Raw genomic sequence first — 16,683 nt, 5'->3', positions numbered from 1 at the left:
TCCACAGGCTAATATCCTTCCTGTATTGATCTCAAAAGCACTTAGCAGAGCAGGTGGCACAAACTCAGGAGTCACAGCTTCCCTGAGCTTAGAATTTCTGCTGTAATGCTTCAAAACAAATTACATTCACTGTTTTAGACTGCAGCCCTTAAAAAGACATAACGTAATATGTTAGGGGGGCCCTCTCTATCCAAACTTTAACATGAGAAGGGCCAGTGTTTAGTGCTACAGCCACGCTGAAATCCACCTTCTCCAACACTGAGCAGCCTCTGCGCCGCTCGGGGAAGGCTCCAGCACCCTCTGCTGTCACACAGCAGCACCAAAGCCAAGCCCCAGTCGCTGGACTGTGCACAGGGAATTCCAGGGACAGATTTCTACATCCTCCACTACACATCCCAAGGCACAAACCTCACAGTGACGTTCTGCAAAGAACTCCCCACTTCAACACAGCTCATTTTCAAAGACGGTGGTTGTGTCTAGAAATAACCACCCAAAGGGCGCTTGTTATGTTAGTTATTTTTACTGATCGAACACCTGAAAACTACACTTGGACAACAGGAAATCGAAAGTCTGCTAATGGAGTTACCAACTTTTATAAATGCATCAATAAATCCCTGATATTCCAGAGACTCAGTTTTGATGTTTTCTCTATGTGCTTTTTGTTCCCTCAGTTGAAGAGAGAAACTTGAAAACATTAATTTCAGAAATCCAGAATGCAAGTGAATTTCAAATGTAACATCTCATAATTCTCTTGTGTTTTCCTTCTTTTGTAAAGCACCTCCAAAATATTTTAGAGCAGCTTGTTTGAACACATTTGAAGAAGTATTTTCAGGGCTTCCTACAACCATGAGTGCTTGCCTTCAAACCAACCCTTCACTGGAGGAGCAATAACTCCAAAACAAAAGGAGAGCCATCAGCTCTCTGGTGATATTTTTAAACTGCTAAATAGCTAGATTTAGAAAAGTTTCTTAGTCTGACCAGCCATGTTGATCAGTCTTAGGTAACACAAAATCACCTCAAAACAAAATCTGTGCAGTATATCCATGTATAGAGCCTATATTGACCAAAGACCTCTTTTTTATTTTTTCCTTAAGGAATGGGGGCCATTCATCCCTCTTTTTTTCCCAGAAATTATACCATCATCACTGGCAACAGCATTTAATAGTAAACCAAATATGGGAATGGAATACAAACAGGGTTCCTTCAAGACAAGGATTACAAAAACATATATACATACCAAACATAAAAGACAGGAACAGTATTAAGATCAAAAGCAAACACAGGGAAAGAGAGATTATAGTATCATTTGCAGTACTTTGGATGAAGGATCACAATCCATATTAATAAAAAGAGAAGAGAGTTTACTGAATATAGAAATGCCCGTATTTCACAGGGTCAGTAAGCTTGTGATGGGATGGCAGCTGTACAAAACTTCAGGAATCAAAGCTGAGTATGTTCATTTACATTACAGTCAAAAGTTTCAGAGAAATACAAATGTTTCAGTTCTTTGTAAGAGAAGATATGCTCCCTAAAGCAGAGAAAAACAAGTAATAAAATAGGCATTGATTACCAAGTCAATGTGAAACTCCTACTCTTTCTGGTCTTAGTCCAGAATAAAGAGTATCTACAGATTCTGAGCCTACTTGGGTAAGTTTTCACCTATATGAAAAAAAAAAATTAAAAAATCACTTTCTACCTCATAATTAATACTGTTTTCAAATTGCAAGAGCTACTTATTAAATTCAGGCCAAGACCGGAAGATTAAAGTCTTGCTTGAGCTGATCTGAAACCAATTTATTTCATTTTGCAGTTAATCCTATCAATAGATATTATTATCCTTAAAAATATCTACCAACTTTCCAGCTAAAAACAGTCCATCAGCCAAGTCAGCCTTCAAATCTTGCACTGACTGTAAACAAAAGCTATATAATGTGCAATGCTGCAAGAACTGAAAAGGACCATTAAGTGCTACTGCCACTTATGCCACTAACATCATTTTACAAAGCTTCTTTTTCAAATGTCTGTGTCTTTCAAAGCCAATAGCAAAACTTTTGTCAGTTTAAGTGACTGCAAGGCCAGGCCCTGAGAGAACAATCCTGCCCTAGCTGCACATTCTCAGACTGATGTTGAGTTACAGGTTAAAGACTGAGGAGACAAGAAGGAAAGCAGATGCCCCTTGTATCACTAATATTAAATACAACTGACTAAATACATATCCATATGAACATAGGGAGTGGCATTTCTTGAAAACAAGATACCACCTTCTAAGGAGCAGAGCTCTCATCCCCAACACACTCTTTAAGAGAGAAAATTGGCTGAGGAATCTCACACACAACAAAAAATCACTGTTTGCCATAATTAAAGAAAGGATGGATTCTTTGAGCAGAATGTCTAAATTACCCCAGATTTCCAAAGGTGGAACCAAAAGCAGAGCATACACTACAGTGTGATGGTTTTCCAGTGCATGGGAGAGAATGGGTGTGTGGCTCTGGGCCATTCCACTGGGTATCTATGAGCAAAGCACCAAGACCAAAGCCTTGTGACTTCAAACCACACAAAAGCCAGAATTGCTCTAACTCATAATGTGTTCAGATCTTACAGCTGTCACAAAGCAGATCCATTAACAATCTGAAGCAAAGTCAGACTGCCCATCCCAGAGCATTAAAGAAAGAAGTGTGATGACATCAATGCCCATGAGTCATGATGCGTCAGTGCCCAGCATTGTATCTATTTTATAGCATACATTAATTTCTTAGCTCAAAGAAACTGCACAAAATACTGTATGGTCTTTAAAAGAAAGAGTTTCTTTAAAAGAAACTTTAAAAACATATTTTGCTAGAGAAATGTTTCAAAAGCCTGAAGCATGTCCTCTTTAGAACATCACCATCGATGTGTAAGGATATAAAAATTAATCAAGTTTTCCTAGTGTTTGGTAGTAGGAAATGTTCAGCTTCCTAATACATCAAATTAAGCCTGCAATGGCATTTCTTCATCGTGTATTTACATACAACAGTCTGATCAAAAGCTTTAAGGCTCTAATTTCTCCAAAAAATGGTCACAGTAAAGAAGGGATTAAATGGAGTTAACGCAGCTATTGGCAATACGAAGAAGGATGCTCCTGTCATTTCCTATTGTACAATCTGGGGCATTTCACTCCATGCTTTGGCTTTCTTCTTGGCCAGGGACAGCCACGGTGGTTCAGCAGGACTGCAGGGTGTCATTGGCAGGTTAGAGGAGTGCCTTGCTTCCTTTTCAACAGCAGGAATCACAGATGCTTCCTGAGAAATAGGTTCAACTTTACCTGCCAACAAGAAGATATCCATCACTCATCAGAGGGCTAAAGACTCCATTTCTGCCAGTAATATCTCCTCATCTCTAAAGCAATTGTTTCACAGCCCAAAATGCTTGTGAATCACAAATAAGTCAGAAGATTTGCTAAACTGGTTATCTCTGGCACTATCTGGTCCAGCTACAGCAATGGCAAGGACCAGCTACTGCAACGGGAAAATTGATAGCAAGCTGCTAGTGAGTAATATAAGAATCTTCTCTTCAGTCCCAACAGCAAGTGTCTAAGCCCTGATAAACGAAGAAATTCTTCAAAATTCTTCAAGCATGTAGAGACTATAGCACCAGTTATTTTTCTAATTCATATTCTCGGCTAATTAATTTCTTAATCTTTTCAAACACTTGACTTCCATTAAAGTGCACAGCAAGGAATTCCACAGACTAAATCTGCTCTGTGAGTGCAAGAAAATCCAGGAATAAGACTCCTGAGTACACAGGAAAATGGAAGCAAAATATCTGCAGGATAAGGATCACCCCAGGCTTGCTGTGGAGTTAAAAGTAACTGGTATATGTTTTTCAACACTGAGAAGACTTAAAGTTTTTTTTCAGTCCTCACTGCTGGCACAAATATTGCTGCAGTAATATTATTAAATACTAGGTAGGGATCAAACCAGTGCTTTATATTCTTGGACTTTTAAGCCAAAAAGGTGGGACTCAGTGTTCCTCTTGATGCAGCCTAACAGAAGCCTGTCATCCTCACAAAGGAATGAGGAATACAGATAATGCTCCCTGTATGGCTTTGAGTGCCTATTTAGAAAAGGCCTCCTCCATTCATCTTATTTGAAATTTTTCAAAATTAAGGCCTTCAGACAGACATCCCAGAATGGGGCTTCAGGGAATGCAGCTCTCATTCTTGAGACATGGCTCACAAGTCTTTTCATCATCATGCTCTCTCCATCCATTTCAATCCAGGCAGTACTTCATTTCTGTGTCAGTCAAACTAAGAAAATTCAGACTTTTTCTCATACTTGACTAGTCTGTGTGTGGTGTGAGGCAGGTATGATGAGGCTGTTGTGCTCCAGCACAACAACAGAGGCCACATGTGGACTTAAGCCATGTTAAGTGCAAGAAGCTTGAGCATGCTTGAAATGAAATCAATGGAAAATATCCATCAGCTCCATCAGTCACACTCCTGAGCAGAGTCAAAGTAGTTCCCTATTTCCACTCAGGAGGTCCCTTGTCTTTCAAAAGTTCTGGCTGGTTGGTAGTTCTTGCAGGAGGCAAATTGTACTTAGGAATACTGGAGGAAGTATATTCATTAAAAACAGGCTGCAGCTCTACATACACAGCTCATACACAGCAGACTTTCAGAAGTATCTAAGAAGATGTAGGAATTTAGGCGTTACTGAAATTTTTATTTTGAAAATTAATTTCCACATTTTGGAAGACCTCCTTCTTTGTAATAAGCAAAAGTGACTCTAAAACTGTTAGCATGGTCTCAACAGCACAAGGTAAAACAAAATCCCAAAACAGTGGCTCACTCCTATTTGCAGGAAGACAGGCTTTGAAACCAGCCTCACGGGGTTTAAGGTGAGGTGGGAGAGCAAGAGAAAACTTCCCTTGGTTGTGACATGGGCTGTCAGGCAGCAGTAACAACACTCATTAAAGTAAGGAACTGATGTCTTGGAATTCTCTTCCAAACTTAGCTGACCTTGAGCTGTCCTGGCTCTTGCTGTTGCATGCAGCTTGTGTGGATCACACAGAAAACTTCAACCAGTCATTAAGAAAACTGCTAGCAGTTAACATATGCCAAAAAGCATGATCCAAATTAATAATTTCTCTGGATATTAAGTCTACGTCCTGTTCACCACCAGCACCTTCAACTAGCCAAATTTCTGGCTGTGCTAATGGGAATCAAATAAAAGAGAGGTTACATTTGGGATTCCCAGTTTCCTACTCACACATGGACAGTGCTGAACATTTCCTAAACAATAGGGCATGGTATTACAAGTAGCAGAGGAGCAGTGTTTTCCATAAACATCAGCACTAATCAGAGCTTTTCGTGATGTTCAAGGTGTGGAACACTAGAATATGCCTATAAATAAATGGTGTCTCTGGAGCTGAGGAAACAGTTATCAAATGTCAGGAAACTAGGCCAATTCTTAGGAAGAGGTGATGCACAAAAACTTGTAGTTCTGCTGCAAGGACCACAAAGAGTGCAAGTTCTAGTAAAGGAGTAGTAGATTTGTTTGTGAAGTTCTGAATTTTGACTGAAGGCTGCTGGCTTCCAAGGTTTAGATGATTCAACAAACAGAAATCCAGTCTGTTTGTGCCAGCCTTTCAAAGGAAGCAAAATCCAAGCAAAAATCTTGGCCTGTTTACATTTCATCTCTCACTTTACACCTAAAAGCATAAGACAAAGCTACTTTGTAACAGAACCCTTTCTAAAAGCTATAGTATGTTAGTCACACACACAGAGTTAATTGGCAACTGCCATCAGAGCTTCTGTGTTGGTGCACACATCCTGAGCCAGCCAGATATCTGTATTGAGGGAGAAAGCTCATTTTGTAGAACCTGTAGATTCAGAAATGGATAACAGTTCTAAAAACAACTACTACAGGGAGCAGCACAGAGGTACCACCTAAAATCTCTAGCACAACAACTCTGGATGCTGGCAGATTACAAGGGAAATGTGGCCAGGTGCATGTGCTCTCTCTAGACAGCATCTCCTACTGTGTCAGCAACAGGAATCTGGAACAGAAAAGCCACAGCTCTGACACAGTGGGGCATTTCTCATCTTCTTAGGCAGTATCTGAAATCAATAGCTTTCAGCTGGCACAATATGCTTTTACAGCTGAAGAACCAGCTTATCTATATGTAGCTGGAGGTTTGGCACCACACTGAGTAAGCAGGGAGGGATAAGCTGCAGCCCAGCAGAAGCCTTGGAAGAGGTAATGTGAGTCACGATGTCTGAGTCACACTCTTCCCCTGCATCTTTATTATCCAGAAACTCAGCTAACAGATCAGGAGAGGGGCCATCGGGCCTCTGTTCACCTGAGGGTGAAACTCACTCTGCCTAAATTATTCTTGGTCCGTGTTTATCTCTTCAACACATCCAGCAATGGAAACTGCATACACTCTGTAAGCAAGCCACATTTTCTGCACTTTACCACTCTTATTATTAGATGGTATTTCCTAATATCTAAGCTAAACATCCCCTGGTGCATTTTAAGCTCATAAAGGTCATAAAGACTAGTCTTGGCCTCTACAGAAAATTCTATTGTCTTTTCTAGACTAAACAAATCCCCTTCCATCAGTATTTCCTGGCTGACTGGAGGTCTAGAAGTCCTGACCTTTTTTTGCTGCTCTCTTCTGGACAGTCTCCAACTTCAGCTGCTATTCTTTAGTACTGACCTTGGCTGGTAATAAATCACCAGACTGTTTATATGCCATTCTGTGAACTGGCAGTGGAGATAAAAGTTCCTCACTTGCTTCCTCTGCTGAAAGAGCAAGCCATTATGTTGACTTACACACAATACACTCTGAACGGGCCTTATATAAAGTGTGCTGATTATAAAAAATGGGTCTATCTTCCCCCATCACCTGCCACCCACACCACTTACTGGCATAAACCGTAGCCACTATGTAAAGATGTAAAGAAAAAGAATACCTGTTGCTGCAGACACATTGGTCTTCATTTGCATTTTCTTCTCCTGAGAGCTCAAGCTGGAAGGCAGATTCTTCTTCAGTATGTTCTCACTAGCACAGATCCCTTGCTACAGCATGAGGGGAGAAGAAAAGAATGCAACTGAACCACTAGCCACTGGCATTCATAAAGCTCAGCCTGGCAACATCTCAAACCCGACTGTGGAAATGCACTAAAAGCCAGACAAGGATGGCTGGGGACATCCCGTGGGAGGGAGGGAGAAGGCAGTGAGGAAGCTAATACAGCTCAAAGCAGCTCTTGGGCTACATAAATACATTATGGGCAATAAGTAAGCTCTGAAAATGTTTGGGTTTGAGGAGTGCAAAAGAACATACAGGAGCTCTGAAACTAATCACTGGGACAGTGTAGGCACATGTGTGTTTGCTCACTTGCATAAGTTGTTTGTCTCAGTGTTTTTAGAGGCCAGTTCTGCAAATCTTTCTTTGGGTAGTGCTCACAACACACCTCCCATGAAGATGACATTGAACAGCTTGCAAGAGCACCCAGGCAACCTAGGGCAGGATTCACACCCATGCAACATTACTTGGTACTCTACCTCCTCCTGATCCACTTTGGTCAAAGCTTTGTCTTCAGCTTTATGTTCTTTGGCAAGAGGGTGGTCCTGGAAACCCTTTTGTTTTAGCTTTGCCATGGAGACCCAAGCTGGCTCAGAGGAAGCAGTCTCCAAATGTGGAGTGACTTTTTCTACAAAAGAAGCATTTTTGAAGTAAAGAAGGGATTTAGGTCAAGTCAGCCTAAAGCTAGTGTTTCATGTTTTAAATCCTTCAGCATCTGTAATACTCTTTGAACACTGGGGAGATGAAATTACCTTCCCTGATGATTTTGTCCTTGGTAATAACTGCTTTTTCCTGTTTATTTTGGAGTTTTTGACCTGAGTCCGCTTCCATTTAAGTCAATGGCAGAACTCCCACTAAGGTCGTTGTGAACTGGATTTTGTCTTTGAAACAAAATCCTTATATTGCAGACTAAATTAATATGTTAAACATGATTTTTTCATGTAGGCAGTAAAATACAGGCTGCCTTGTCACTTTTTAAATATTTTAAATTAAGTCATTGCAGAAAAAAATAATCACACCTAATGCAACTTCTAGTTAAGGTTTGAGCAGATGCAGTCTGAATTAACTACCAAACAGCAGCAAGTTTTTAAAAACTGTGTTAAAACTCTGACTATATGCACAAGTCCCTTGTACCAGAAATGTTTCAGATATAGCCCTCAAGCTATTGTTGTTATTCTTGCTGGAACACACCCCTCATTAAGATAAGCCAAGAATTCTCTTGACTGGCCAAATCACCAAGCCAGTTAAATTATAGTGCTGACGAACTCAAGGCTGAATTTGGTCCTCATCAAGAGGATTTTTATCTTCTGTTTGCCACTCTGCCAAGCCTATTATATGACCACTGTTTTCTACAATGTCTGGTTAAAAATACAGCATAAATACCTGAAGGTTTATGACCATTTTGCTTCTTTGCCACTTCTTCTGATCTGGTCTTGGGGGGATTTTTGTCTTCTAGGAGATCAGGTTTTTTAACAACTGATTTTGTGCTGACAGGAAGGCCTGGAGGTGGCTTCCCAGTTCCCATCAATTTCTGATCCTCCTTGGCTGAAGCAGAAGAAGCAATGGGAACAGCTGAGGGGATCAGCTTTGAAGACTCCACACGGCTTTCACTCTGGTATTTTAGTAAAGAAGATGTTCTCCTTAGTCTGACCCCAAATGGGTTCTCAGCATTTTGAGTTTCATGGTCAGCCCACTCCATAAAAGAATTCAAATGCAGATCTCTGTCCTTACAGTCTTGATCAAATCTATCTGAATTGTTTTTTGCTGATTCCTGGATGACTGCATCAAAACGTGTGTGCTCTTTTGTCATTCCCTCAAAGAACTCTGGTCTTATAGGGGATGTTGGGGAACTTCTGGAATAGGAATCTTCCTTTGAATTTGAACCCCCTGAGAGAGATCTTTGCCATGCTGGTGCAATGGTAAATCGAACTGGTTTAGCAGAAGGAGTCTTCAATGGAGTTTTCACATTTTCATCTGAAGATTGATTGCCTTCCACTGTTTTTCTGTGAGAATCTGTACTGCTTATCTGGTACTCCACACTGTCATCAGAAGGTATGTTACTCTTCAAGCCAGCCAAACTCGAAGAGGCAAGACACCCAATGGAAAGTTTTTCAGAAATGCATGATGTGCTGGCCTGTTTGTTACCCTTTGAAACAGGAACAGTTTCTGCTTTAAAACATCCTTCCAATTTCCCGCGAGGTAGCACGCAACCTGCTTCTGAGACAGATGCAGCAGTGTCTGGTTTTTTTTCTGCATTGCCTTTGGGTGACTGAGATTCCATAATTTCACAAGTTTCTTTCTTATTTTTTGTTACTGAACTGTTTTCAGGCTCCAAAACAGCCACTGTCTCAACGCCAGCACAAGACTCTGAATCAGCTACCGCAACCTGTGAAGTGCTTAGTGCAGAACCTAGGATGTCACGGTTGGAATGGTTCTCAGCAGCACCCAAGCAGGTTTCTACTTTGCCAGTAAACAATGGATCCCCCTTTTCCTGGGCTTTGATGTTTGGGTCCACAGAATTTAGTGAGGACACGTTTGCCAAAATATCTATGCCCTCTGTTTCCACACCACTGCTAAACAAGTCAGCTGCTGGTATGTCTGGAGACACAACAGCTTCTCCTTCGAGTTGCTGCAGCTCTGGAAGTGCAAGTACTTCAGTCCCAGTACTTTGCTGGTGTTCTTTCAATTCATCAGCAGACTCATCTGAAGAGTGCAACACTTTTGCACTGTGGTGTTCCTCCAGGTTCACTGGAGAAGGCTCAGGTCTCAGAGGGAGTGTGGCTGCTGTGTGGTGATGGTCCATGCAGGGAAGGCTTCCATCCTCCTGCAGCAAAGCACAGGAGCCTCCTGCCACAGCTGTGGAATCACAAGAGTCATGGGCAGCATCAGCGGGAGTTTTTACACCTGGTGTCTCCACAGAACTGCCTCCCTTCAAAAATTGTCCCACCTGGGCTGATAATCCTGTATTAAACAGAGAAGAGTGTGCACTTAAAGGTTACAATTCAAACACCATCTGTATGACTATTTCATTCCAGACAGTGCAGTCATTTAACATGAGTGTCCCACGTCTGGGCACCATTAACTGATAAATAAGGCTGTTAAAAGCATATTTAGAAAAGGGCTGTCCAAGTGAAAGACTAATAAAGTTTTTAGTTTGAACATATCTAATTCAGAGAATCCGGGGAATGACTGAAAGTTGCTGTCTGCTTCAGGTGTACTAAATTAGTTGCTGTTTAGCTGTTTTTTGTGCATATCCCTAATTGTAAGACTACTAGCTAGATTTCCCTAGACATTTCTTCATGCATATGCCTAAAAAGGCTGTCTACAATGACCTGGAGAATTCTCTGCATGTAAGCATGACACCTCAACATCAGGTAGCTCTGCCTCCTGCAGCTTCAAGCAGGGTTGTTGATCATCTGGATAGCTTAGATGTGCCTGCACACACAGTAACTGATGCCTGATAGCACTGGGTTTGCCCTGAGTTTGCCCTGACAACAAAGTGCCAACATTCCCACGACACCATTGCACAATTGCCAGGTAAGGCAGTGCTACAGAGAAAAGTCTTTTGGTGCTGTTTGGAGAAATTTCATTTGTTTTACAACTTACAATTGTGTTACTACTGGCAGTTAGCTGCTATTCAGCTGATAAGGGGGTGAGTAGCAAAGGAAGACCTAGTAAACACAAGCCAGTCAAAGTCACCTGTCACACATAACAGATATAATGCTGAGGTTAAGGTTTTTCTTAGTGTTAAGGAACTCAGTTTGGTAGCCAATGTGACCCAAACAGCTGTGCAGGACAGGTACTTCTGAACATGGTGCTTTCACTTTATGTATTTTTTAATGCTGCCCTCAAAGTTCACCACTTCAGCATCACTGTGTTGAGTGTACATGACTTTTTCCATCATAACACTTTAGCAGCCAGAATTGATTTTATGATATAAAACCAAAAAATAACTAGTTTTAAAAGACTTAAAATTCAAATAGGTCTTGTCAGAGTTCAAGCATCTAAAGTAGCAACAATTAAGTCTTTATTACCTTCCCAATCACTTTTATGTTTGTCACTCTCAAGTAATTCTGTTGAATTCTCCTTCTTTTCTGGAGTTGCAGGAATACACGCTTCATTTTCCAGCTGTTCCACCTAATGAAGTGCAGTAAGATCTTTTAATTAAAGAATCACGCACAAAGATTTTATTTTATACACATGAACTTTTATGAATACTCAAAACATAGACACAAAAACTCCACCCTGTAATTTACCAACACTGTGGTTAATATACCACTCCAGTTAAGAACTAGACTTGCAGAAATAGACTTAAGCCTCTTTAAAACTGACAGCTAGCTTTTCAAACAACAGGAATGTTTTTACAAATGAAGCATAACCCCCAACTTTTTGGCTAAATAATGAAAACCAAAACTTGCACTTTCTTCAGTTTCCACGATACTAAAGTTTTCCAAGGCTTTTTTGGTTGGTTGGTGCAAAATAGGTGGTTTCCCTTCCTCCAACAGAAGAAGTAAATGAACATGGATAAGAAAGAAAAAAATTTAAAACTATTTAAAATAATAGTTAAAAATTCACATTGATTTCCGTCTGCTGAGCGATTCTTTTCAGGAAAACACTTACCTGGAGGGGTTGCTGATTCTTGTTGGTAAAGCCTTTCTGTTTCCGAGGGTTTATGGCAATCCTGTGCCTGGCTGCTGAGGTGTCCAGGCAGCCGAGGGGACTGGCAGGGGTGGTGAAGTCAACAGGAAGGAAGCTGCTGCCTCGGGAGATGGAGACCCCCAGAGTGGCAGGGGAGGAAGGACTGATGGGCCTGGAGGAAGCTCCAGAAGGTGTCTGTAAAACACAAACACAACGCTCGACATTCTGCTTGGCTTCCCCACAGCTCTGGAACAGTTCCTTTGCTGCCTCCTTCCATTTCAGAAGTGTGAAATGGCTGTGTTTTGGGGCATAAAACCTCTTTTTAAAATACTTGCCTAAAGTCATCTTTGCATAGAGATTACTCAGTTCTGTGTGTTCGGCTGTATGTTACACAGAGTGAGAAACACCTGTCTCTTGCTTTCCCACAGTAAGAGCCTCAGCTTGTCTTCTCATTTCTTATCTGAAAACTCGTTTGCAGTACATGCACACACCAGCAGGAGACACTGGTGCCGTTTGTATAGCTGCATTCCCATATCAGTAATGCCACAGTACAGGAATACAGTATTTAAAAAAAGCACAGAAACCACCAAAAGTAGTATGGGTGCTTGTTTATCTCTAAGAAATTTGTCATAGCCACTTTTCTCTTTTAATATCCACTTTCAGGAGAATCAAATGCTTCTGTCCAACAAGTATCCCAGAACCACCTTCCAGACAGGGATGTGGATCTCAGCCTTGCAGCAATGCTGCTCTGGGGAACTAAAGAGCAGTAACCTTAGATTAGGCTATCAAAATAAATGATTTACACAAGTGTTCATAGAAACCCCCCTAAAGATGCAGTTTGACTGGTTTTGTTACTGTTTTGAAACATAGACCAAACTTTCTGGAACATCTGCAAAATGTCACAGACGTGCCAAACAAGCTTCATTTATAAAGCAAGGTGACACAGCCATTGCACTTGAAGTGCTTTGCCTTGTCCAATTTTTTGTTGTGTAACTTTACAGATTCATACTTTGTCAAAGAACTGACTATGCTGTTCAAACAAATCACTTACCACTAGATTTCTGCCTGACTTTATTTCTTATTCAAAACTCAAAGAGGCACATTTTCAGTATCGCTTGCCTCACTCTGGAGTGCTAAAGAATTGTTTCCTGGGATACACTGTACCCAGAATAAATTTTAAAAAGTGAAATGATTGTACTGTCTCCATACAGACACCACACATGCCGTCTCAGGAAAGTTTATTAGCAGGAAAAGTAGCTATTTACCTGTTCATCTTCACTGTCTGTGCCACCTAAACTCAAAGAGCTATGACGCTGAACAGGGTTGGAGGACTGTGGGATAAAATAAGGAAGAGGGTAAGTCAAGGGAAGTATCACACTGAATTATCTGGGACTGGATATCCAGTGCTAATTATGAGAAAACACAAGAGGAAAGATAAAGGAAGGGTCACTGAGTTCCTGCCTTACACAGTAGCTTTCATTTCTTCATTGGGATCAAGCAAAGTAGGGAAGCTTTCTCCTGCTATGAGATATGCCATGAAGGTTGACCCTGAGGCAACATATTTTATAAAATTATTTTGGCTTATTGTTTTAAAATCTTCAAATTTACAAATGCTCGCCTGTTCTCTGCAGCCCAAAATCATTCATTTGCTAATTATGTAGGTCACAAGTGTCTTAGTACTGGTCTACACAAAAGCATGGAACATTGTACCCAGAAAGGGTATTTTGTAAGGTCACTTTCTAGATATCCCTCAGAGTGACAAGTCCACAATCCACCTAGTTAATTTTTTCTGGTTCTGACTGATCCATAACATCACAATCTTTCACAAGCAAGCAAAAAGGTCTTCCCCTTCTCCAGGCAGATTTTCTCTTTTCTGTACAGGTGGTCATCAAGGTGACATGACAATTATACCTTGTTTGGCGAATCTGTCAGAACTTCACGAAGGGTTGAAATTTCAGGAGGGCTTCTAGGTAAACCATCATCCTCAGAAACAGCACCTGCATCTTCCAGTTTCTTTCCAGTTATAACAAGAGGAGGTGATCCAAGTCTGACATTCTGCTGCAGCTGAAGCTGTGGTTGAAATTTAGAATATAGACTTTCAATGGCATTATTTATAGGGAACATTTTGGACACTTTTAATGCAGTTGTTCCTATTAACAGCAAGAATGATAACAGCAGCCAGGAACAGCTTTGTTTGCAAAGGGATATGGGGATTCTTTTCCAAGATTGCATAAAAGAATGCTCTGGCAGACCCTGACCCAAGAAAAATAAAACAAAGTCTGCAAACTCACAAGCAGCCAGATGTTCCCTCAAACTAAAAATGTTCAGATTTCAGGAAACACCATTACTAAAATTCTTGGCTTAAGTCTATCAGCCTTGTCAAAGCTGGAATAGAAACAAGGTCTGAACAGAAACTTTGTCCTTCAACTGAAAACATCTCTACAGAATATTCCCAAGATAAACATGTAGACTTGGTTTTTTTCCATTTCTTTGCTTATTGGGAAATTCTAGGCCTAATTCTGTGTTTTCTTGCAAGATATGTATTCATTTATATCTCTGTAAAATAGATCTAAATAGCTGCAATTCTTATTCAACAAGATTAATATGCAATGTAATTCCTCAAGATCTAACAGCCACACAGGGTAGCACAATGTCACCCTTTAATGCACCAGTCCTCCACTTCAAACAGATTTCTAGCCCTTATTGCAATATATGGGCAACACAAGACATATAACACACCTGTGCACTTAATGGGAAGGAAAAGGCAGAAAGTCAATTTTGCTTTGGTGTCTTTGCACAACTTCCTATGTTAGATTTATTAAATTTGTTACATGCAGACAGCAAAGTGGTGTGGGGGAAACTCTGAATTTACACTCTGTCTTCTAGTGGTAGAAATTAATTTAGATTGCTAGGAAAGTAACAGCTTTTATTAGTGCTTGGCTTTTATTCTGACATGAGTCAAGCTCACAGAAAAAGGCTGTCTCTTACAGCTACAAAAATAGTGCTGGCAGTATTACATTACCATGCAGGATGATGGATGGATGAGGAGAGGGCACAGTGGACTGGAGATGGCATGAAAAGAGTTTTTTTCCCCCACAACAAAGTTCTACCATATATAAACATGATTTCTCCTGCTACTCCTATTGTTGTACAAAAAATGTCTGACTATTTTGCAGTCTTAGGGATGAACAAGCCCCTCCATGCATCTTCAATTACTTACCATGGGATGCAATTGTGTTTGCAACATGAAGCTCACACTGAGCAAAAGAAGAATTTCAGTGGCCTTTGGTTGCTTTATCAACCATTTGTATTCGGCCCCTGGAAAAACCTTAAACTTTTATCTCAGTGTTCCGAGCTGGGCAGTTACTTAAATGCATTTAATATACCCAACAGTTCATAAGGAAGCTGTCAAGGAGGGTTCAGTATAGCCTTGGAAGAAGGAAATGATCTAGCAGAATACAGTATCCTTTTCTGGCAAAGACCAGAAGAATAATCATATAAATAAAGCTGTCAGAGCACCCTGACATACCCTGACACGTACACAGTCACTGGTGGTAGCATGTACAGTGAAAACATCAGAGCCAGAATTGCCAAAAAAAATAACATAAATAATACTTAAAGAATAACAGTGTAAGGGACACACTATAGTATAAATAAATGGCCTTAACCCAAAAGCAGTAGCTATGAAATAAAGAATATAAATCCCACTGAAAGAGGACACGCTCAATAAGGAAAGTTTCCAAGAGTCCATGAGCTGGATTCATGTCACTCCAACACTGTGAGATCTGGGCAAGGCTGAAAGCACCAGCACTGCTCAGAGATGCAGCTTCCAAGAGGCAGAATAGATCCAAAAGTAGTAAATCTGTCTTTGGACACTTTAGTCAGCAAAATCTTAAGGCACACAGCAAAGGAATCAAGAAACAGAGTTTCCTAGGAGACAGCTCACACAAAGCAGCACCATGAATGAGGGGATGATGTTCTCACCTGCAAAGTTTTCACTCTTCCAGGTATGTTTTCCTGAGACAACACATCACCTGCCACATTTCCTGGAGCAGATTCAAAAATGAAGACACTGTCATGGGACAAGGCTTTGTTTCCCATGCTTCCTTTGGGCCTGGGAAGGAAGGAAGAGTGGTCAGTGCACTGGGTACCTTCCCCACACTATTTCACCAGGGCAGAAGGATCATAAAGAGTTCCAGGGCAGGATGCATCTCACTTAACTTCAGATTTGTGCATGTTAGTTGTTTAAGGTAGTCACTGCTAGCTTCTTTTATACTCAGAAGGGAGGAGAAACACTTTTTAGGATGATGATTGAATGCAGATGTCTGTTTTCAGACTACTCAGCATCTGCATTGAACACACAGATCAGTCTGTGTAAACTAGAGAGGGAGCCCAGGGTGATTAGTCTGATGTTGGAATTTAGGTGGCTGCACACCACCCTGAGAAATGTCTACAGTGCAGAGGGGGGCAACAGAAATCCCCTGCCCTCCTTGGGTGGTAATGGGCCAAGCATGAGACATTCAGGATATGACCTTTGCATCCTGGTGTGTGTCATACCTGCCGAAGACAGGGGATTATTTTTCTGCTTCTCACAAATGTGGGCAGAAAATTAAATTTTGTTACATTAACAAACTTGATTCAAATCCTCTCATGTCCAGCAATAAAACCAGTTGTGTTCACCTGTATCTGGAACATCTCCAGATCCCAAACATATTAAAAAATATAGGTGGGACAAATGTCCATGACCATATTTACACACCTATCCGTGGCCAAGTTAAAGTACCCAGGTAAGATATTCCTGCTCTGTTTTTGTGCTCACTGGGTGTTCAGCCCAGTGAAGCAATGATGAGTTTCCACAACAACTGTTAACTGAGTTGTAACAAGTGAGATTGATTTGGTTTGAGCTATTAAGTTGGCCAGGGAAAATTTTGCCCTTGGCTGGCACAACAAGGAAGACTTCATATCATTTATTCACCA

At 40.9% G+C, this 16,683-nt stretch overlaps 1 protein-coding gene across 5 annotated transcripts in view; it reads right to left on the bottom strand.

Moving 5' to 3' along the window:
• Nucleotides 1-1,142: 1,142 nt before the first annotated feature.
• KIAA1210 (KIAA1210 ortholog) overlaps nucleotides 1,143-16,683 on the bottom strand; it is a 52,037-nt gene continuing 36,496 nt past the window's right edge. For 3 of the 5 annotated variants that reach the window (XM_018070842.1, XM_018070840.2, XM_018070844.1), the window contains exons 4-12: nucleotides 15,691-15,820; nucleotides 13,618-13,776; nucleotides 12,972-13,037; nucleotides 11,689-11,901; nucleotides 11,103-11,205; nucleotides 8,452-10,029; nucleotides 7,548-7,696; nucleotides 6,956-7,061; nucleotides 1,143-3,301 (exon numbers count right to left, since the gene is read on the bottom strand). In XM_018070842.1, coding sequence (XP_017926331.1) covers nucleotides 3,129-3,301; nucleotides 6,956-7,061; nucleotides 7,548-7,696; nucleotides 8,452-10,029; nucleotides 11,103-11,205; nucleotides 11,689-11,901; nucleotides 12,972-13,037; nucleotides 13,618-13,776; nucleotides 15,691-15,820 — 2,677 coding nt within the window. In that variant the 3' untranslated portion in view covers nucleotides 1,143-3,128. The remainder of the gene's footprint in view (nucleotides 3,302-6,955; nucleotides 7,062-7,547; nucleotides 7,697-8,451; nucleotides 10,030-11,102; nucleotides 11,206-11,688; nucleotides 11,902-12,971; nucleotides 13,038-13,617; nucleotides 13,777-15,690; nucleotides 15,821-16,683) is intronic. The other 2 variants (XM_018070845.2, XM_018070843.2) reach the window with 2 other exon arrangements.

Source organism: Manacus vitellinus, unplaced genomic scaffold, assembly GCF_001715985.3.
Source record: "Manacus vitellinus isolate BGI_N305 unplaced genomic scaffold, ASM171598v3 scaffold_19_pilon, whole genome shotgun sequence".
Classification (NCBI taxonomy): Eukaryota; Metazoa; Chordata; class Aves; order Passeriformes; family Pipridae; genus Manacus; species Manacus vitellinus.
This window is presented reverse-complemented; position numbering and strand designations above follow the sequence as displayed.